Source organism: Pelobates fuscus, chromosome 8 (genome assembly GCF_036172605.1).
Source record: "Pelobates fuscus isolate aPelFus1 chromosome 8, aPelFus1.pri, whole genome shotgun sequence".
NCBI lineage: Eukaryota > Metazoa > Chordata > Amphibia > Anura > Pelobatidae > Pelobates > Pelobates fuscus.
In genome coordinates this window covers 102,895,372-102,919,080 of record NC_086324.1, presented here as the reverse complement: position 1 = coordinate 102,919,080, position 23,709 = coordinate 102,895,372, and the positions used below count along the sequence as shown (strand labels likewise).

The window sequence follows — 23,709 nt, the reverse complement described above, 5'->3', positions numbered from 1 at the left end:
CACCCTCAAACTAGTCAAGTGGCACCTGGTTCCTGGGGCAGTGCGAACCCGGAATTCTGTGGCAGTTCGGGGGTAGGGGGAGCAGTGTATCGGTTGCCCACTGCCAGGGTACATTTGCATTGGGAAGCTGGGTATGGAATGGTGGAGGTTGGGCTGATGCAGGAGCTGCCTGCGGAGGTGTAATTGGGGAACAACCTGGGATAGCTCACTTCAACTTTTAAGCCCCAAACACAGCCAGAGGAACTAGACCTGGTGGTCACCAGGCCACAAGCCCACCCCTTGAATGTTTGCCCTGGGATGCCCCCACTGAGTTTGGGAAAGAGGTGACCACTGACCCCACCCTGCAACTATACAGGGACCGGGTCACCTCCAGTCAGGCTGGGTTAGAAGGAGAAAGGCATGTGTGTGGGACAAGGGACTGCTCTACCGGGAGTCAGAGAGGATAGTGGCTGGGTCAGAACCGATCTCCTCCAGGCAGCTAGTGGTACCTCAGAGGTACAGGCAGGAACTGCTTCATATATCTCACAACATTCCGCTATCCAGGCATTTAGGGGTTAGCCGAACAAGGTATCGTCTCAGGAAATTAGGCGGTAGGGATCGACCGATATTGATTTTTTTAGAGCCGATACCGATATTCTGTGAACTTTCAGGCCGATAGCCGATATAATTTGCCGATATTCTGTACATTTACCATTTTGGAAAAAAAAAACTATTTCTACAGGTAAATGCACAAAATATACATGCCACGTGTAGTGGATGCAGTGTGTTTAGACAGGCTCTGTGTGTTTGTGTATTGTGTGTAGTGGATGCAGTGTGTGTGTTTGTGTAGTGTGTGCGTGTGTGTAGTGGATACATTGTGTGTTTGTGTGTGTTGTGGATGCAATGTGTGTTTGTGTAGTGTGTGTGTTGTGGATGCAATGTGTGTTTGTGTAGTGTGTGTGTTGTGGATGCAATGTGTGTTTGTGTAGTGTGTGTGTTGTGGATGCAATGTGTGTTTGTGTAGTGTGTGTGTGTTGTGGATGCAATGTGTGTTTGTGTAGTGGATGCAGTGTGTATTAGTGTAGTGTGCATATAATGAAAGCAGAGTGTGTAGTGTGTGGGTAGTGTGCGTAAAGTGAATACTGTATATACTAAATGCAAAATGTGTGTGTTTGTGTAGTGTGTGTGTATATAATGAATGCAGAGTGTGTGTGTATTTGTGTAGTGTGTTTATATAATGCAGTGTGTGTGTGTTTGTATAGTGTGTGTATATAATGCAGTGTGTTTGTGTAGTGTGCATTATATAAACACACTACACAAACACACTGCATTATATACTGTATATAATGCAGTGTGTTTATATAGTGTGTGTGTTTGTGTGGTGTGTATGTGTAGTGTGTGTATATAATGCAGTGTGTGTAGTGTGTGTGTATATAATGCAGTGTGTGTATATAATGCAGCGTGTGTAGTGTGTGTATATAATGCAGTGTGTGTATTGTGTGTATATAATGCAGTGCGTTTGTGTAGTTTGCATTATACACATACACAAACACTATATAAACACACTGCATTATATACACACACTATACACACTGCATTATATACACAGTGTGTTTGTGTAGTGTATGTGTATATAATGAAGTGTGTGAGGGGGCATTTTTTATTATTATTTTTTTTTTAATATATTTATTATTATTTATTTTTGTTGTCCCCCCTCCCTGCTTGTTACCTGGCCAGGAAGGGGGGATATAGCAATCCCTGGTGGTCCAGTGGCATTGGCTGAGCTGTGGGGGGCGGGCAGCAAGCGTTTACTCACCTCCCAGCAGATCCTCCAGCTCCCCAGTGTAACTCTCGTGGACAGCGTGCCGCGCAGAGCGTTGCCATGGTAACCCATGGCAACGCTGTGACGGCCGCGGGTCTCGCGAGAGTTACACTGGGGAGCTGGAGGATCTGCTGGGAGGTGAGTAAACGCTTGCTGCCCGCCCCCCCCCAGGACCAGCAGGCTTTTAATGAGCCTGGCGGTCCTGGGAGGTATTATCGGCAATATCGGTATCTATATTGGCCGATACCGATATTGCCGAAAATACTGAATATCGGACAATTATATCGGTAAAACCGATAATTGGTCGATCCCTATTAGGCGGTATTCCCAAACGTGCAATATTTGCCAGAGAGTAGGTAAGAGGCCAAACTCCACCCTCTCCCCGTTATTGAGGAACCGTTTTTGCAGGATAGTGGTAGACCTAGTCGGACCCTTAGCTAAGCCTAGCCCCTCCGGCAAGAAATATATCTTGACGGTGGTGGACTACGCAACCAGTTACCCAGAGGTGGTGGCGCTTACCAACATTCATGCAGAAAGATCCCGGAAGCCCTAATGCGAATCTTCTCCCACATGGGATTTCCCCGGAAGTAGTGTCGAATCAGGGCTTCCACTTTACCACAGAAGTCACCCACCACCTCTGGAGGCTTTGCGGCATTAAGCCGATTATGAGCTCACCTTACCACCCCCAAACTAATGGCCTATGCGAACGTTTGAGTGGAACATTGGAGCAAATGCTTAGATTGTTCGCGGCCACTAGCCCAGACTGGGAGAGATTCTTGACGCACCTCTTGTTTGCGTACCAGAAAGTGCCCCAGGAATCCGCCGGGTTCTCCCCATTCAAGCTACTGTTCCGGAGACGGGTGAGGGGGCCCATAGATTGTATCTGAGAACACTGGGAAGGGGATACTAGCCAGGACTGGCCCCCCATAGTTCCATATGTACTGGAGTTCTTTGACTGTCTAGAGGAGTTGACTAGATCTGTACGAACGAACCTTCAGGCAGCGCAGAGCCGCCAGCGCACATGGTACGATCGGTGAGCCAGGGACCGTAGTTTTGAACTAGGACAAAGTTTTATTTTTAAAACCTGTTCATGATGAGAAGCTACAGGCAGCCTGGCAGGGCCCATACCAGGCTGGTGGAGCAGAAATGCAACACCACCTATGTGATTGGCCCTTGTTCTGGAGCGGGAGGGTGACACATGCTCCATGTGAACATGCTGAAGCCCTGCCATAAAAGAGCGGAGGAAGTGGCGATGATCTGCGCTCCTGCCACCAAAGACTTTGATAACCTTCCCCTACCTGTCCTCCTAGGGGACAGGAGTCAGACAGGCGAGTTAGAGGAGGTCAAGTTGGGAGAATGGCTGAGCCCTCAGGTGTGTGCCCAGGTACTGCAGCTATTGGAAGAGAAGAAAGCTACCTTCTCCAACGTGCCTCAGCACACAGGACTTTCGATTCCCATCTTCGGGCATAGGTTGAACACAGACTCTCTGAATACAGCCGTACCACCATAAGGGGTCAAACCACAAATAGCAGCTGTCACTGACGGGACTTTCATATCTCACCCACTGATGCCAACCTAATTGGGCCCCCTATGCGCATGCAAAAAGCGGCTGCCTGATACTTAGATATCTTATGAATATCTCTACATAACCCTGTATCTACTCTCGTTATATGCTGGTAAAAATTACTAAGACTGTACCTGTTATACAATTTTACCCAAGCGATTTAGCATGTGATACAAGTGAATAATAGTATGCACCCTACACGCATAGCCAGCCAAGATAATCAGCATTGTTGAACCTTTGCCGAATATGTTAATACCCTTCTGTACCTACTTATATACACCATGTTCCAAATTATTATGCAAATTATATTTTTCTCATTTACCTAAATAATTTATGTAAATAACAGTCAGCATAATTCTCATGTTATCAACTTTGGCCACTCACCGGGTAGAGACACCACGCCAAACCCCATAACGAATCCATGAATCGGTACGGCAAAAGATGCAGGAGATCCATGAGATCCGCCAACTGGGGGTTATTTAGTCCTCTGATAGCCCCATGGGCCTCCCCAGTAGTCCTAGTTCCAGAAACGGGAAGGTACGATCTGTTTTTGTGTAGACTACCATAGGTTAAATGATAACACCATGTTGGGCACCTATCCTATGCCTATGATAGATGAGTTGTTAAACTGGATGGCTAAGGGCCAGTACCTCACTACAATTGATCTTTGTAAGGGGTACTGGCAGATCCATTTAGCCACTGAAGCCATCCCTAAGTCGGCCTTTGTCAACCCCTTCGTTCTGTACCAATTTAGGGTCATGCCATTTGGGATGAAAAACGCCCCAGCTACTTTACAGAGGATGGTGGACCGGCTCATAGATGGGTTTCAGGACTATGCCTGTGCATAACTGGATGATATCGCCATCTTCAGCGATAACTGGCAGGAGCACTTGGCCCATATGGTAGCAGTCCTAGATAGCATTAGAGAAGCGGGCTTATCACTTAAGCCTAGCAAATGTCACATATGCATTGCCGAGGTACAGTACCTCGGTCACAGAGTGGGATGCGGGCAACAGAAGCCTGAGCCCGCTAAGATTGAGGCAGTGGCCTACCCCCAGGACAAAGACTCGGGTATTGGCCTTGCTTCGGACGGTGGGGTATTATAGGAAGTTTGTGCCAAATTATAGTGCCCTTGCCAAGCTTCTTATGGATCTTACCTGTAAGGACCTTCCCTGCCAAGTAGTCTGGGCCTCAGAGTGTCAGCAGGCATTCCAGCAGTTGAAACAGACCCTTGTGAATGTCCCTGTCTTGGCAGCCCCCAATCCAACTAAACACTTTGTCTTTCATATCAATACTTCTATGTTTGGATTGGGAGCAGTACTGAGCCAAGTTTAACCCAATGGCGGAGAACATCATTTGACTTACATCAGTCGCAAGCTGTTACCTCGAGAAGTAAGCTATGCCACCATTAAAAAGGAGTGCCTGGCTGTGGTGTGGGCCCTGAAAAAGTTACAGCCATTTTTGTACGGAGAGCCACTCTCCTTGCTCACGGATCCCAACCTGTTGGTATGGCTGAACCGGGTGGCAGGGGACAACGCCAGGCTGCTGCGCTAGAGTTTGGCACTTCAGCCTTTTGACTTCACGATCCACTACGCCTCGGGAAGCAAAATGGAAATGCTGACTGTGAAGAAATGACTACCGTATATACTCGAGTATAAGCCGAGTTTTTCAGCCCATTTTTTGGGCTGAAAAACCCCAACTCGGCTTATACTCGAGTCAGAGTCTGTATTATGGCAATTTGCATTGCCATAATACAGACTGGGGGGAGAGGGGGGCTGGCAGAGCTGTACTTACCTTTCCTGCAGCTCCTGTCAGCTAGCTCCTCCTCCGCGCCGTCCGTTCAGCACCTCGGTCAGCTCCCAGTGTAAGTCTCGCAAGAGCCGCGGCTCTCGCGAGACTTACACTGGGAGCTGACAGAGGGAGCTGCACAGACCGCGCGGAGGAGGAGAGAGCTGACAGGAGCTGCAGGAAAGGTAAGTACAGCTCTGCCAGCCCCCCTCTCCCCCCCACTGAACTACCAATGCTGGACCACCAGGGAAGGAGAGCCCCCCTCCCTGTCATATTTCAAGCAGGGAGGGGGGACGAAAAAAAATATATAAATAAAATAATAAAAAAAAATTAATAATAAAAAAAAAGGGGTATAAGGACCACTATGGGAGGGGGGGGTATAAGGACCACTATGGGAGGGGGGGGTATAAGGACCACTATGGGAGGGGGGGGTATAAGGACCACTATGGGAGGGAGGGGGTGGGTTAAGGACCACTATGGGAGGGAGGGGGGTGTAAGGACCACTATGGGAGGGAGGGGGGGTAAGGACCACTATGGGAGGGAGGGGGGGGGTAAGGACCACTATGGGAGGGAGGGGGGGTAAGGACCACTATGGGAGGGAGGGGGGGGATAAGGACCACTATGGGAGGGAGGGGGGGATAAGGACCACTATGGGAGGGAGGGGGGGGATAAGGACCACTATGGGAGGGAGGGGGGGGATAAGGACCACTATGGGAGGGAGGGGGGTATAAGGACCACTATGGGAGGGAGGGGGATAAGGACCACTATTGGAGGGAGGGGGGTATAAGGACCACTATGGGAGGGAGGGGGGGTATAAGGACCACTATGGGAGGGGGTGGGATAAGGACCACTATGGGAGGGAGGGGGGGGTATAAGGACCATTATGGGTGGGAGGGGGGGGTATATGGACCACTATGGGAGGGATGGGGGGGGATAAGGAACACTATGGGAGGGAGAAGGGGGATAAGGACCACTATGAGAGGGAGGGGGTGGGATAAGGACCACTATGGGAGGGGAGGGGGAAGTAAGGACCACTAGGGGAGGGGAGGGTAAGGACCACTAGGGGAGGGGAGGGTAAGGACCACTAGGGGAGGGGTGAGTCAGGACCACTGGGGGGGGGAGTGAAGGAACACGGGGGTGGGGAGGTAAGGACCACTGAGGGAGGAGGAGGGGAAGTCAGGACATATGGGGGGGGGAGGGGGCGGCAAAAAATGTTTTGCCTACGGCGGCAAATATCCTTGCACCGGCCCTGCACACACTGCACACACACACTGCATTCATGCACACACACACTGCATTCATGCACACACACACTGCATTCATGCACACACACACGGCATTCATGCACACACACACTGCACTCATACACACACACATACGCACACACTGCATTCATTATACACACACTGTAAATAAATATTCAATTAATATATTTTTTTTAGGATCTAATTTTATTTAGAAATTTACCAGTAGCTGCGGCATTTCCCACCCTAGTCTTATACTCGAGTCAATAAGTTTTCCCAGTTTTTTGGGATAAAATTAGGGGCCTCGGCTTATATTCGGGTCGGCTTATACTCGAGTATATACGGTATATTATTCGGTATTTTTTGGCATATTTCTTGCTTTTTCTGTGTATTTTCATTCGGCAGATGGGACTGCCGAACAAAGACCACCCCTGGCTCACTTAACTTCAAAGCCGGCATCACTTTCACCCTCTATGTGTGCGGTCAGCGTTCGTACTGCCGAACGCCACGTGGCAGAGAAAACCGCGGCCATCCTTTTTTTCGTCAAACAAAGGCAGCGGGACTTGGTCGTCGAGTGTCTGGAACTAAAATCGGACACTCGACTTCCCGAACACCGGTCTCAATCATACGAACGCTGGAACTAGTGATACCGATTAGCTAGAAGAGCGTTATTCGGTACAAATATGCACACGAATGAGGGGAACAATCGCTGCTAGGAGCCAGGGGAATTCATTCGGTTCTTTATTCGTTTTTCCCTTTTTCTAAAGTGACCGGCAAAACCACACGAATCTCTGGAACTATTTTGGGCAGCCCACCCACAGTGAACCGGTCACAAAGGACTTCCATGGTTTTTGCGAACCCCTGAACCGATCTGGGTGAAATTTGGATATGTTGGTCATATCAGGGGACATAGGATTTGTGGGGATACCCCAGGTATAAAGGGGTGTTCCAGAAATTGGGGAAAACAGTGAATTTTCAGCCTGGAGATAATTAGGTTGTTACTATATCAGACCTGATTATCTCCAGGACTAGGGGAGGGAACTGCCTGTTTGTGTTGGGTGTGTTTTATATTTTTACTGTCCAGGATTGGATAAATGTTACTCCTCCCTGTGGGATGTCCCCTTGCATGGGGACCTGCATAAAAAGCCATGTATGTGAATAAAAGTTAGTTCTACTTGTATCCTGATCCTGGACTCTGACTGTTATTTGGAATTCATATGCTGTACCAAGGGAATTATCTTATGCAGCTGTTATATTTCGTATGGATTTCGTTTCCTGTAACTACCGAACAGAACTCTCACTACCTTAGACTCTGACCTTTCGGGAGGAAACTACCGAACGCGGTTTGGCTAAACTTGGTTTCCTTACAACTGGTGGCAAGCGGAGGGATTCGAATCCCGAATGGACATTTCAAACCAAGCAAGGGAATGAATGGCTCAGCAGTACCAGCTACTTAAAAGAACCACACTAAAGGACTTTCTGGAAGCTCGAGGCAGAGTGGCAAGTAACAAGACAAAAGCCACGTTAATTGCAGAATTAATACAGAGCGATAATACCAGTAATACAGAGATGGATCAAGAGAAAGAAAACGTGATGCAAAAGGACATCCGATGGATGATCAGTCTATTGGGACCCAGCCCAACTGCAGAGGCGGTTCTGCAGGTCATGGCACAAGTCAGACAATCGCAAAAAGAGCGAGAGGACCGGGACAGACCGTCACAGGGAGATTTACTACACTCCCCGGGAAGTACTGGGGAAATACCAAAGAAGGTAAATTATGCAGCCTTTAAATCTTTTAATGACAATGAGATGGAAATTGACAGTTACTTGCAAGACTTTGAACGTCAATGTGCACTGGAGGGATTAGACTCCACGAAATGGGCTGCAGTCATGAGCAGTAAATTGTCAGGTAGAGCAGCCGAGGCGCTACGAGCAGTACCTGAGGGGGACATACATAATTATGAAAAAGTAAAAGACATTTTGTTGGCCAGATATGCTGTAACTCCGGAGGCATACCGGAAAAAGTTTAGAGATCTGAGGAAGACTGGGAGAGATTCCCATACGGAATGGGCTTTTCGGCTACAACGGGCGGCCCGCAATTGGATGAAGGGCTGCCAAGCAACCACTCTGGAGGATGCTTTGCAACTAATTTTACTGGAGCAATTTTTTAATCACTCTGCAGAGGACATAAAAGACTGGGTTAAAGATAGAAAACCAAAAACTGTGGAGGAAGCCGCCAGGCTAGCGGATGAGTACCAGGATAACAGGAGGAAGGAGCAAGGGGTGAGCAGACCACCTTTTAAGCCTAATTACACGGCTCCAACAACCCCTACCCCTCCTAGACCCTCCATGAGTAATCCCTCACCGAACCCAGCAAACACACCTCGACCCCCTGCAGTGTGCCATTATTGCAAGCAACCAGGACATTATAAGAATCAGTGCCCTCGCTTAAACCGGGGAAGCTGGGAAAGGCAACCCCCACAACAACCCAGGGCAGCTGCTCATTGTGTGCAAAAAGAAAGCACAACCTATGTCCCTAACCAAGAAGAACAGTGGAGTGTGTTACACGAGGTCAACCCAGTTCAAGCTGGGGCTGACAACCGGGACCACCACCGCCAATGGATTACCGTAGATGGCGTGGGGGCCCGGGCGCTGAGAGACTCTGGGGCTACTTTGACTGTGGTGCAACCTCACACGATCAGAGCGCAAGCTGTGAGGGTGGCTGGGGGCGCTATCCACAAACTGCCCACCGCTAATATCCTTGTTGATTGGGGTTCCGGGTCCAAACAGCTGGAGGTTGGGATTATGCAAGAACTACCCGCCGAGGTTTTGTTGGGAAATGATGTGGGATGCTTAACCTCTCAACTAGCCCGAGACCCCCCTGCCGAGGCATACCCGGTTACCACCCGAGCTCAAGCCAGACTGGAAGCTCCGCTGCACTCTGAGGAAAACCAGGTAAGAGTCGAAATACCCCCCTTACCCGATCCCCCCTTTCCTTTCTGGGACACCCCCCAGGGGTTTGAACAAGAGCAGCGTACCGACCCCACATTAGAGGGTTATAGGAAGGCAGCGGCCGTTACCCCAGGGAACAACCCGCACGAAAAGTTTGAGTGGTATAAGGGGTTGCTGTATAGAGTGACCGAGGGGGTGGGACAGGGGGCCACCCAGGTCATCAAAAGACAGTTAATTGTACCCCGTAAATTCCGGGCTGAGTTGTTAAAACTCAGTCATGACATTCCCCTAGCAGGACATTTAGGGGTTAAAAAGACATGGGACAGGTTAACCCAAACATTCTTCTGGCCCAGGGTCACCCAGGACCTCAAGTATTATTGCAGGACGTGCGACGTCTGCCAAAGGGTAGGGAAAAGGGGAGACCTTCGGAAGGCCAAACTTCACCCATTGCCCATTATAGAACAGCCCTTTCACCGAGTAGCGGTGGATTTAATAGGACCCCTCAGCCGACCCAGCCAGTCGGGCAAAAAGTTCATACTAACCGTAGTCGACTACGCCACTAGATACCCGGAGGCAGTCGCCCTCCCCAATATAGAGGCAGAGACCGTGGCAGAGGCCCTTGTTCAGATATTCACCCGAGTAGGTTTCCCGCAGGAGATACTTTCCGATCGGGGAACTCAGTTCACGGCTACCCTGACACAACAATTGTGGCAGAGCTGTGGAGTGAAACCCCTGTTCAGCGCCCCGTATCATCCCCAGACTAACGGGCTCTGTGAACGTTTCAATGGCACTCTAAAACAGATGCTAAAAACCTTTACAGAGTCCCACAAGAATTGGGAAAAATTCCTTCCCCACCTTCTGTTTGCCTACCGTGAGGTGCCCCAGGCCTCCACTGGGTTTTCCCCCTTCGAACTCCTGTACGGGAGAAAAGTTCGGGGCCCACTGGAGCTCGTACGGGAACACTGGGAGGGCAATACAGATGAGGGGGGAGTCCCTATCGTCCAGTATGTCCTGGAGTTCCGGGACCGTCTGCGGGCTCTCACCGCATCGGTTCGGGAGAACCTGCAGACGGCCCAGGAGGACCAGAGGAAATGGTACGATAGGGGAGCCCAAGATAGAGTACTGGACTTAGGGCAGAAGGTATTAGCTTTGAGGCCAGTTAAAAAAGATAAGCTGCAAGCAGCCTGGCAGGGACCATTTAAGGTAGTAGAACGGGTTAGCGAGACTACCTACATCGTGAGCAAATGTTCAGATGAAAGGCTGACCAAAGCCTTCCATGTGAATATGCTCAAACCATATTTTGAGAGAACAGAGGATGTGGGCGCCGTGTGTGCCCCCGCCACGGAAGATAGTGAGGGACTACCCCTCCCGGATTTGCTAGACACCGCCCCCTGTACTATTGACCAAGTAAGCTTGTGTCAAAATTTAAACCCCCTAGAGAAGGGTGAGGCCACGCAACTGCTGCAGAGATACCGAGAGATGTTTTCAGCCACCCCAGGCTATACCTCCGCTGCGGTACACCGCGTGGAAACCCAGGGAGAGACGCCACTGCGGCAACAACCATATCGGATCCCGGAAGCAGTGCGTGAGAGTATGCTCACCGAGTTAAGGGATATGTTACGGCTAGGGGTAATAGAACCCTCTCAAAGTCCTTGGGCCTCCCCGGTAGTACTAGTACCGAAGCGCGACGGCACCACGCGCTTCTGTGTAGACTATCGGAGGCTTAACGATCGTACCATAACAGACGCCTATCCCATGCCCAGAATAGATGAGCTCTTCGACCGTATGGCGGGGGGGAACTACTTGACTACCCTGGACCTGTGTAAAGGTTATTGGCAGATCCCCTTGGAGCCTGCGGCCATCCCCAAGTCGGCATTCGTCACCCCTTTCGGGCTATACCAATTCAAGGTTATGCCCTTTGGGATGAAGAATGCCCCGGCTACATTTCAGAGGATGGCCGATAGGCTCCTGGAGGGGTTTCAGGACTTCGCATGCGCGTATCTAGATGATATTGCCGTCTACAGCCGCACATGGGGAGACCATCTGGGTCATGTGTCCAGGGTACTCAAACGAATCCACCTCGCAGGGCTCACATTAAAACCCGACAAATGTCACGTAGGCCTGGCCGAGGTACAGCATCTCGGCCACCGGGTGGGCTCCGGTAGACAGCGTCCAGAGCCAGCTAAGGTAGAGGCCATAGCTAACTGGCCCCAGCCTCGGACCAAAACCCAGGTACTAGCCTTCTTAGGGACGGCCGGTTATTATAGAAAGTTTGTCCCAGAGTACAGCGCCCTGGCCAAACCCCTCACCGACCTTACCAAAAAGGCCCTTCCCAAACAGGTTTCCTGGACCCCAGAGTGCACGGACACTTTCCAGAAGCTTAAAGCGGCATTGAGTGAGGCTCCTGTGTTGGCAGCACCCGACTACACTAAACAATTTCTTGTACACACAGATGCCTCCATGTTCGGACTGGGAGCCGTGCTAAGCCAAGTGGGAACAGACGGCATGGAACACCCGGTGGCATACCTCAGCCGTAAACTGTTACCCCGAGAAGTCAGCTATGCCACCGTAGAAAAAGAATGCTTGGCCCTCGTGTGGGCACTCAAGAAGCTACAGCCCTATTTGTATGGGCGGGCATTTACCCTGGTATGGCTTAACCGGGTAGCTGGAGACAATCCCAGGCTATTACGGTGGAGCCTAGCTCTTCAACCTTATAATTTTACTATGCAGTACCGGCCCGGCAAACAAAATGGTAATGCGGATGGCCTGTCACGCCAGACCGAACTGGACTCCTAAACATCTACTTTTCTCGGACATCCCCAAGCCAACCCGACAGGGTCTAGGCGGGTATGCCGACCTATAGACTTATAGGGGAGCAGTGTGAAGAAATTACTATATTATTCGGTATTTTTTGGAATATTTCTTGCTTTTTCTGTGTATTTTCATTCGGCAGATGGGACTGCCGAACAAAGACCACCCCTGGCTCACTTAACTTCAAAGCCGGCATCACTTTCACCCTCTATGTGTGCGGTCAGCGTTCGTACTGCCGAACGCCACGTGGCAGAGAAAACCGCGGCCATCTTTTTTTTCGTCAAACAAAGGCAGCGGGACTTGGTCGTTGAGTGTCTGGAACTAAAATCGGACACTCGACTTCCCGAACACCGGTCTCAATCATACGAACGCTGGAACTAGTGATACCGATTAGCTAGAAGAGCGCTATTCGGTACAAATATGCACACGAATGAGGGGAACAATCGCTGCTAGGAGCCAGGGGAATTCATTCGGTTCTTTATTCGTTTTTCCCTTTTTCTAAAGTGACCGGCAAAACCACACGAATCTCTGGAACTATTTTGGGCAGCCCACCCACAGTGAACCGGTCACAAAGGACTTCCATGGTTTTTGCGAACCCCTGAACCGATCTGGGTGAAATTTGGATATGTTGGTCATATCAGGGGACATAGGATTTGTGGGGATACCCCAGGTATAAAGGGGTGTTCCAGAAATTGGGGAAAACAGTGAATTTTCAGCCTGGAGATAATTAGGTTGTTACTATATCAGACCTGATTATCTCCAGGACTAGGGGAGGGAACTGCCTGTTTGTGTTGGGTGTGTTTTATATTTTTACTGTCCAGGATTGGATAAATGTTACTCCTCCCTGTGGGATGTCCCCTTGCATGGGGACCTGCATAAAAAGCCATGTATGTGAATAAAAGTTAGTTCTACTTGTATCCTGATCCTGGACTCTGACTGTTATTTGGAATTCGTATGCTGTACCAAGGGAATTATCTTATGCAGCTGTTATATTTCGTATGGATTTCGTTTCCTGTAACTACCGAACAGAACTCTTAGACTCTGACCTTTCGGGAGGAAACTACCGAACGCGGTTTGGCTAGACTTGGTTTCCTTACACTGACTGGTTGTCCAGACAGACAGAACTTGAGAAGTGATCCGTGAGCACCCCCAGACATACCCAAGACGATCCGTTAAGGATCAGACTGTGTATGCCGGCTTGTGGTTATGCGGAAGTAGTGTAGCAGAATAGAGAACTCAAATATACTTTTATTCCCTTTTGTTCGGCTGTCCGTATGCCCTGTTTGTTTACCGTTCACACATGTTCAAACAATTGGCAGCCATTTTGTCTCCCAAACGAGGACAGCGGTACATAGTCGTTGATGGCGTGGGACCATTTTTGGAAATAACAGCACACCACAAATGTCTCACTCTATACACACACAATACTGCAGGCAGCCACCACATGTACAATCCTCTCTACTGGCCCATTTGTCCTGTAGTATCCTACTTATGGATACGTAAGACAAGTCACAAGCAAACACAGAGATGTACATTACACAAGGCCCATTTCCCTTAAAAAAAGCTCTCTAGCAGGGCTCTGCCCTGGAAGTGCATTAAACTAACATTCTCACATTGGAGGGGCTTGCTTGTCATTGTGGATTACACAACACGCCTCTTTTTGCCTCCCCTCCTCCCCCCACTACCACTGGGCCTCTCTGCTTAGACATTTTCCGTGCCAGATTTGTTTTCTCAGTCCGGCACTGATTTCCATACATGTGTTTTCTAAAAGTTCACACTAATGGATGTTCAGTCAATTTGTCATCAGTATGAGCAGCTTTAAAGAAAGGTTTAGAATTGAATATATTAAACGAAAAATAATTTATTTTTTTAAATATCAAGCACCCCAAAACTCCTGTGTTTTATTTTCTTCCCAAAGTCCACAAAGATGTTAGCAACCCCCAGGCAGACCCATAGTGGCAGGGATAGACTCGATATCTAGCCGACTGTCCCATTATGTGGATCTACATCTCCAACCTCTAGTAAAAAATACAATTTCCTATATAAAGGACACTATTACGGTTTTAAAACTTTTAAATAAATGTATTTGGAATAATAATTATATTTTAGTTACAAGCGATGTAGCAGCACTTTATAGCAGCATTCCCCATAAATATGGATATAATGCAGTAAAACATCACTTAAACAATTTTTCAGATTTAACCGAGACGAAAATTGAATTTATTTTAGAAGGGATTGAATTAATTTTAAATAACAATTTTTTTTTGGTACGGTGAGGAATTCTACTTACAGATTAATGGAACGGCCATGGGGACCAAGTTTGCCCCCAGCTATGCAAATCTGTTCATGGCCCATTGGGAAGATACGTTCATTTATGGCCCACATAGCTGGAGGGACAATTTGGTCACTTATGGCCGTTACATTGACGACATCTTTTTTATTTGGAAGGGAGAAGAAAAAGACCTTAGGGAATTTTTAAACTTTTTGAATTTAAACTCATGGGGGATTAAACTCACAAGTAATTGGAGTAAAACAGAAGTTATATTTTTAGATCTTTTAATATATATAGAGGAAAATACCATCAAAACTAAGAATCATTTCAAAACCGTAGAAGCAAACAGCTATATAGAAAGAGAAAGTTGCCATTTTTCACCATGGCTGGAAAATGCCCCGAAGGGCCAGTTTTTAAGAATTCGGCGAAACTGCACTGATCTTAATGTTTTTAAAGTCCAATCAGATAAGATTAAACTTGACTTTTTAGAGAAGGGATACGAAGAACAGAAATTAGAAAAAGCCAGAGAAGAAGTGAAGGGAGTAGAAAGAAACAGCCTTTTAAAATACAAGGAGAAAAAAGAAAATGAAATAAAAGATATCCCCTTCATATGTAATTATAGTACCGACAACTTTAAAGTAAGAAAGATAATCTCCAAATTCTGGCCAATCTTATTACAGGACCCCATTGCAAAAACATTTCTTCCAGACAAGCCTAGGTTCATACATAGAGGGGTAAATAATCTACGCGCCACCCTAACATCAAGTTTTATAAAAAAGAAAAAAAGAATAGAGAATTCTTTTTTAAATTCAGAAAAAGGATTATTTGGCTGTGGCCAATGCCTGGCCTGTAAAAGAACTACGAATAAAAAGAGACACATAAAATCCTTCATGAACAAAGATGGTACAGAATATTCTATTAAAGACCTTTTAACTTGCCACTCAAATAATCTGATTTATGCACTTATATGCCCGTGTGGCTTATTTTATGTGGGCAAAACCACCAGAGCCTTACATATCAGAATAGAGGAACATGGCCGGAACATTACAAAAGGATTCGAAAATCACAGTGTCTCTTTACATTACAAATCTGTTCACAACTGTGAGTTTAAAAACACTAGATTCCTAGGTATAAAAAAAGTAGAGAAAGACTGGAGAGGAGGCAATTTTGATGCAAAAATGAGCAAACAAGAAATGGAGTGGATTTTTAAATTAAATACTCTCATTCCAAACGGGCTGAACGCAGATTTTGAGATGTGCCATTTTCTTAAATAGACCCACACCTTTTTTGCCCCCTCCACTTCCGTTACTATAAATATGGACGTTTTTTATGGACTCTTTTATACAGACGGATTTTTATGTATACACATACAAACTGGTTCTTATAGACATATTTCTAGAAATCTATTAAGTCTTATAGCACTTTATATGTTAGGTCAAACTTTTCAGATGACAGAATTCCTTTGTATTAATAACATCTCGCCTATGACTGATTCACATTCTATGTTTCACCCTTATTTATGCAGAGCATCTTAAGTGGTTTATTTTGATTTTGGGTAGTTTTAGCACTATATAATTTTTAACTAAATCCTAAGCACCTTAAGTGGTTTGTTTTAATGTATATGTATTTGTGCCCATTTTATTTGTATGTTTTTAGTGCCATATTATTTTAAGAAAACAAAATCTTAGCACCTGAAGTGGTTTATTTTCACCTACTATCAATTCCTCTTATGCCTATTATTTATTCATTTCTAGTATTATACAATTTTAAGAAAACCAAATGCGGAGTAGTTTTAGTGGTTTATTTTAATTGTATGCTCTTAAAATTCATTATAAAACTTGTGCCTTTATAATTTATACTATATAAAAAAGACACATAGAATTAGAATTCCTATGCTTTATTCACAATTATACAGTGGTGTTTAGACACTAATCGAATACACATTATGTGAGACAACAGTTATATAACGTTAAATATTAGAATCCGCATTCTTCATAAAGAAAACGAATTAGGAAAAATGAACTAAAGATCCATGTGGGTCATATAGAGAAAAAAAGAGAATGCGTTTGAACTTTTACGGGATGTATTCTCCCTCTCTTCTTTCATAATCATGCCGATCCGGAAATACCCGTGAATGAACCGCAAGTTGGAACGCACGAAAAACCGGAAAGACGTCATACCGGAAGTGACGAACACGGAAGCAAACACACGAGAGAGGCTTGACGCGCAGGGCATCACGGTTACCATGGTGATAGCCCGCGAAATTAAAAAGCCCATACAGCAACAATTAGGATAAGAAAAAGGGATATAAAAGCAGGAACTGGTCCAAGGATCTTCACAAAGACTTTTTTTGATCCAGCTGAGGAAGCCTATTTGGCGAAACGCGTCCTGGAATATGAAAAGACTGTAACTATTGGACTTTTTTGATTTTGCCTATATAGTGGATATTTGTATAGAAATTGTTTTATACTTTTAAAGTGATAGTTTAATAAATATATTTTTACCAAGACACTATTTGGCAAATTTCTTCCTGCTACAAGAAAGAAGGATCGTGGTCCTTAACCACATATGCTGTTCCATTGAGCCTATACTGAAGGCTCTGGGTTTGTGAGTACCCCTTCTTATATTTTATACATTTTAAGATATTTTTACCAAAGGTACTGCACTATATATGCTCTATATCTTAGATTGAAAAAGGAAGAACAAAGGTTCCCAAGAAGGGAGAGGGTCGCCTTTACGGACCCTACAGGCGCCAGAACTGAGCTAAAATCTTTTGGCTCTAGAGAGTGTGAGTGGAAAAGATCTTATGTATATATTTTACTGTGCATATTACAGTTTTATACTATGAGATATTTTTTGTGTTTATACTTTTAAGGAATCTTATATCAAGGTTAAGGTTGCAAGAAATAAGTTTTATTCAGGTATATTCACTCATCTCCAATATTATCTCCATTTCCTATATTTTATTCAATATATAGCGCTTCACCATCACCCCACATTTTCATGAGCAGCTAGACTGAGCAGTGTAGGGAGAATGATTACGAGTCAAAAAGTAAAATTGGGGATTAGGAAATCGATACCGGTTTTATTTCCAACTCCACCAGATTCAACTCCCAAAACTGTCCACCAGTGCGTTGTTAATGTGGGCAGATCCTTTACTCCAGCACATCTCCTGGTCGCCTGTAATGCCTCAGAATGACAAATGGTCTTATTCAATATGATTGCAATGAAATGACATACAACTTTTTGATTAAATTCTGATGTTTTTCAGCAATAATTACCCTGATTTCTTTCTTGTTAATCAGACTCTGTATAAAAATATAATTTCACTGTTAGGAGAATTTCAAGATGGAATAAATACAAAACAGCCCTAAATAAAAATGTACCTTATGTATGCATGTTCTACAGTGTATATATCCCAGTAAACACTGTTGATGCTAATGGTTTTCTCACGTGGCAAACAGAAGTGTATATAAAATCACTACTGAGTAAATTGGGTAATGTAGTCCTTATTGGCCTACATTTGCATAAGAATGTAAAACAATGTCTTTATAATTGTTCTGCAGTCACTCAGTTATGTCTTTTCATATAAAACAGAGGGGTTGGTGTAGTGCCTGAGTTGTCCTTAAAAAGTATATGTAAAGACAAAAAAAGAAAATATATAGGAACGGAGTAAGTTTTTTAGTGTTAAGATGAGGACTAAAAATAGTAATAGTACACTTACACTTTTTAGGAGCTGTAATTCAGCTCCGACTTAAGTGCCTGAATCCTGTCTGAGGATATAGTGTAGCTCTTGGTCTATTTTATCTGTCTTTTATACAACCAATCAAGAGAGACACCAAGCTGAATTTTACCAGTATTATTCAAGTGCTGAATTTCCTTCTTTTTTATCTATATATTTTTTATGTTTACAGAAATCAATTGAAACCTATTTTGCATTTCCTCTTTCGGATAAAAGAAATAATTTTAGTCATTTTCACTGTCAAAGCACATATATGGTAAGATCTATATACACTACTACTTGTTTTCTTTTTTTTTTTTGTGTGATCTTGTTTAAGATATTAAATGCAATACATATGTATTTAGAAATGAGATGGCAGATGGAAATTACTGAGCAAAAATATTTAGTTGACATGCTCCGGATGCTTGTTAAAATATATATATATACATTTTTTTTTCAGTTTTAAACTCAATGTGAAAATGTTCACTTTGTTAAAATTTAAGTTATCTTTAGAGGGACATGCAACACTTGACAATATATTTTTTTTTTATACCAACATGCAAAAACTTTTAAGCAAATATATAAACCAAAGTAAAGCAAGACAAATGTAGCAAAGTATGTAATAAATGTTTATAAACTTGGTTTCTTCAGCCTCCCTTCCCCACCTACCTATGTATCTCAGTTTCATACTAGAAATTACAGAAACGGGGCATCATTGTGCTGCAGCACTACAGAGAAACCAGACACCGGAGCCTGCCCCTGCCTCTCTTCTGTCCTGTCAGGATATTTTCCAACTGCACACGTGTAAATCTGTGAGGCATGCTAAATGCACGTTTCTGTGGTATAGGACCTTGATTGTTTAGATCAGTGTTTGCCCTGGAGTGGGTGTGAAAAGCATAAGATAGGAGAAGCAGTTAAATATAAAAAGTCATATTTTTTTTTTTCAGCCTTCCGAGTGTGGGTGAGCAAGTCGACCAGACTTGCTAGCCTTTGCTCCCCATATCCATCCATCAAGCTAAATCTTTTGAATCAGACTGTTGTCCCTTTAAAAATAAGAATTTTTGGGGGGTGGGGCCTGAACAGCATGGCGGCTGGACGTGCCTCGTGAGAGCTCTGAGCTCTAATTCTCAAATTCAGCCTGATTAAAGCTAACCAGCCAGCCAAAACACCACAAATCAGGACTTACCTGCCTCTGGAGCCAGCCGAGGACCCCGGGTTTGTTGCCCATGGGTGCACGACACATCCGACGGAGCGGGTGGGAGTGAGGCCTAGCAAAGTCACCGGACGGGTGGAGCGACCGATTCCCCGCTCTGAGCGACCAACGCTGTGCCCTTCCAAGCTTGCCTCTCAGCCCTGTTTCCCCCCCCCCCATGGACCGGCGGTCATCCCGGTCCACCCTGGCTCGTTTCCCGCACAACAGTGTCTCTCATCGACCTATTCTACTAAACTATAGCCCAGCAGAAGGGCACAGGCATCACCCACACAGGCGGAGGATCGCCCGCAGTCAGCGACAGCTTACCACCAACATCCCCTGTTTACCCCTTGCAAGGGAGGACTGGGACCCTAGGAGCCCCCATGTCCGTGGCAAGAGGATACTGGCCTGTCAACAGGCCTGAGGTGGGAGGGATGCCCAACAGAGCCACCAGAGTGCTGCAGCCTCAATAACCCTCAGCACACAAGACTTTCGATTCCCATCTTCGGGCATAGGTTGAACACAGACTCGCTGAATACAGCCGTACCACCATAAGGGGTCAAACCACAAATAGCAGCTGTCACTGAAGGGACTTTCATATCTCACCCACTGATGCCAGCCTAATTGGGCCCCCTATGCGCATGCAAAAAGTGGCTGCCTGATACTTATATTTACGCTTTTCTTGTTTAGCGCTCTCTCTGCTCTTTAGGTCTTAACATTTAACTAGATTTCTGCCTTGCATATAAACATGATATAGAGATAAAGAGCCAGCGGTCCTTAACTGCCACAAATCGAATCAGGGCTAGGTTTAACTCATTCCATGTTTAACTATCTGTTGCCTGGAATGTAGACAGGTATATAATCTTATGAATATCTCTACATAACCCTGTATCTACTCTCGTTATATGCTGGTAAAAATTACTGAGACTGTACCTGTTATACAATTTTACCCAAGCGATTTAGCATGTGATCAGGGCCGGTGCAAGGATTTTTGGGTACATAGGCGAAGATGTATTTTTCCGCCCCCCGCCCCCCCATTCAAAAATAACATCTTCACCTATGTGCCTCTTAATCAGACCCTCTCCCCGTCCATTATTGGTCCCCTCCCTTCCCTGTCCCTTAGTGTTCTTCTGACAGTCACACACACTCAATGACAAACACAGAGACTCACTGATCTGACACACACACACACACACACCGATTGACACTCATTGACAGACACACTGATAGTCACACACAGACTCAATGACAAAGATACTCTCACTGATTTGACACACTCACAAACACACACTGACAGACACACACATACACTGACACACTCACATGCAACACTCATACAATCACTCAAAGACACACATACTCACTCACGCAGACACTCAGTCACTCACAGACACACATACACTCACACACTCACACACAGTCACTCACTGACACACATACACTCACTCACGCACACACTCACTCACACAGAGACACATACTCACAGACACATAAACACTCACAGACACACAGACACTCACACACAGAGACACATACACACTCACAGACACACTCACTCACACACACATACACACAGACACACACACACTCACTCACAGACACACACACTCACACACAGATACTCACACACACAGACACTCACACACAGACACACAGACACACTCACTCACAGACACACACACACTCACACACACTCACACACACAGACACTCACTCACAGACACACTCACTCACAGACACACAGACACACAGACACACTCACTCACAGACACACTCACACAGACACATACTCACTCACAGACACTCACTCACACACACACACTCACACAGACACTCACACACACACTCACACTCACTCTCAGACACGCAGACACTCACACACACACACACACTCTCACACACACAGACATACACTCTCACACACAGACACATCACATACATTCACAAATTATTTTAATAAATAAATAATATCCACCCAGCCTCCCTACCTGGAGAGCTGGTGTGGATCATTCCCTGGGGTCCAGTGGGGCTGCTTGGCGGCTTGCGGCAGTGCTGCGATCAGGCGCGGCGAGGGAGCTCTAACCTCTCTGCTCTGCTCCCTCGCGGGCTGTCTGCTGATGCCGCGGGAGCCGGAATATGACGTCATATTCCGGCTCCCGCGGCATCACTAGACAGCGCGCGAGGGAGCAGAGCAGAGAGGTTAGAGCTCCCTCGCCGCGCCTGATCGCAGCACTGCCGCGCCGGGGGCGGAGATGGTGGCCAGCAGGAGGGATAGCTTCCCTCCTGCCGGTCACTGAAATCTTGCGCCCCCGGAGCCGGTGCGCCCTAAGGCGGCCGCCTGTGCCGCCTTATGGACTCGCCGGCCCTGCATGTGATACAAGTGAATAATCGTATGCACCCTACACGCATAGCCAGCCAAGATAATCAGCATTGTTGAACCTTTGCCGAATATGTTAATACCCTTCTGTACCTACTTATATACACCAAGTTCCAAATTATTATGCAAATTATATTTTTCTCATTTACCTAAATAATTTATGTAAATAAGTCAGCTTAATTCTCATGTTATCAACTATTAATAGTATAATTCAAATTGTATTGAACAAACCTCCTGATAACAGTATTTTTTTCAAACATAAACTTACAATGCACTGTTCCAAATTATTATGCACATTAAGTTTCAAAACACTTTATAGGTTGTAAAGAACTGAAAATTCTCATTTGTTGTGTTTGAAGCATATTTACTGAAATCAAAAGCTATTTCAATCAAACTTATAACAACATTTTAACAGGTCACGTTACATTTTAACATAGGACCCCTTATTTGATACTAGCTTCATAAGTCTTGCATCCATTGAACTTTCGAGTTTTTGGACAGCTTCTGCTTGAATTTGTTTGCAAGATGTCAGAATAGCCTCCCAGAGCTGCTGTTTGGATGTAAACTGCCTCCCACCCTCATAGATCTTTTGCTTGAGGATGCTCTGAAGGTTCTCAATAGGATTGAGGTCAGGGGATGATGGAGGCCACACCATGACTTTCTCTCCTTTTATCCCCATTGCAGCCATTGATGCAAAGGTATTCTTTGCAGCATGAGATGGTGCATTGTCATGCATGAAGATGATTTTATTACGGAATGCATAGTTCTTCCTTCTATACCAGGGAAGAAAGTGGTCAGTCAGAAACTCCACATACTTTGCAGAGGTCATCTTTACACCTTCGGGGATCCTAAAGGGGCCAACACGCTCTCTTCCCATGATTCCGGCCCAAAACATGACTTCACCACCGCCTTGCTGACGTTGCAGCCTTGTTGGAACAGGGTGGCTGTCCACCAACCATCCACTACTCCATCCATCTGGACCATCCAGGGTTGCATGGCACTCATCAGTGAACAGGACTGTTTGAAAATTAGTCTTCATGTATTTTTATGCCCAATGCAACAGTTGCTGCTTGTGACCATTTTTTAGTGGTGGCTAAATAGAAGGTTTATGCACAGTTGTAAGACTCTGGATGACTCTACACCTTGATGTCCGTGGGACTCCAGAGGCAACTGCAGCTTCAAATATCTGTCTGCTGCTATGTAATGGTATTTTAGCAGCTGCTCTCTTGATCCGATGCATGGATCTGGCAGAAATCTTCCTCAATGTGCCTTTATCTGCACTAACCCGTCTGTGCTCTGAATCAGTCACAAATCTCTTAATAGTGCGATGATCACGCTTAAGTTTTCGTGAAATATCTAATGCTTTCATACCTCGTCCAAGAACTTTTTCACTCTTTTCGTCAGCAGAGAGATCATTTTTCTTCCCCATATTGCATGAAAATGGTGCTCTGCTTAATAATGTGGAACACCCTCCTTTAGTAGTTTTTCCTTAAATTGGGCTCACCTGGCAATCTAATTATCACAGGTGTCCGAGATTGTTTTCAGTGATCGAAAGAGCCTTGAGACACAATGCCATCCATGAGTTAAACTGAAAAACAAAATATTTAATCTTTGTGACACTTAAATAGAAGTTGCATAATAATTTGCAACAGGGTGTAAAAAAAAGTTGTGCAAGTACTTAAGAATACCCCATTGTTACACATTTTTCGCTACTGCATGAGGATTGCCGTTGGGGTACCTCACGCCTGTATGTCATTTGAAATGCACTGCAAAAAAAATATATATATATGAATTCTTAGCCCTGATATCAGAACCCAAGACTGCATCCTCATGCTGTTTCCATTGTTCCCCACTGGTTGGGAAATACCTGTTGGGAAAAGGACCGAGCATCAACCAAGTGCTGAGGGACATCACCATCACTGGGAGCAGAAGTACACTTTACAAAGGTTCCTAAATTGTTCCTATGTCTAAGTCACTCTGTACCCAT

The 23,709-nt window shown here is 45.6% G+C and overlaps 1 protein-coding gene across 3 annotated transcripts in view; it reads left to right on the top strand.

Annotated features, from left to right (window-relative positions):
* PGAP1 (post-GPI attachment to proteins inositol deacylase 1) overlaps window positions 1-23,709 on the top strand; it is a 492,260-nt gene that overhangs the window by 257,283 nt on the left and 211,268 nt on the right. For 2 of the 3 annotated variants that reach the window (XM_063430206.1, XM_063430208.1), the window contains exon 10: window positions 18,347-18,430. The exons of the other annotated variant lie outside the window; for it this stretch is intronic. In XM_063430206.1, coding sequence (XP_063286276.1) covers window positions 18,347-18,430 — 84 coding nt within the window. The remainder of the gene's footprint in view (window positions 1-18,346; window positions 18,431-23,709) is intronic. 3 annotated transcript variants of the gene reach the window in all.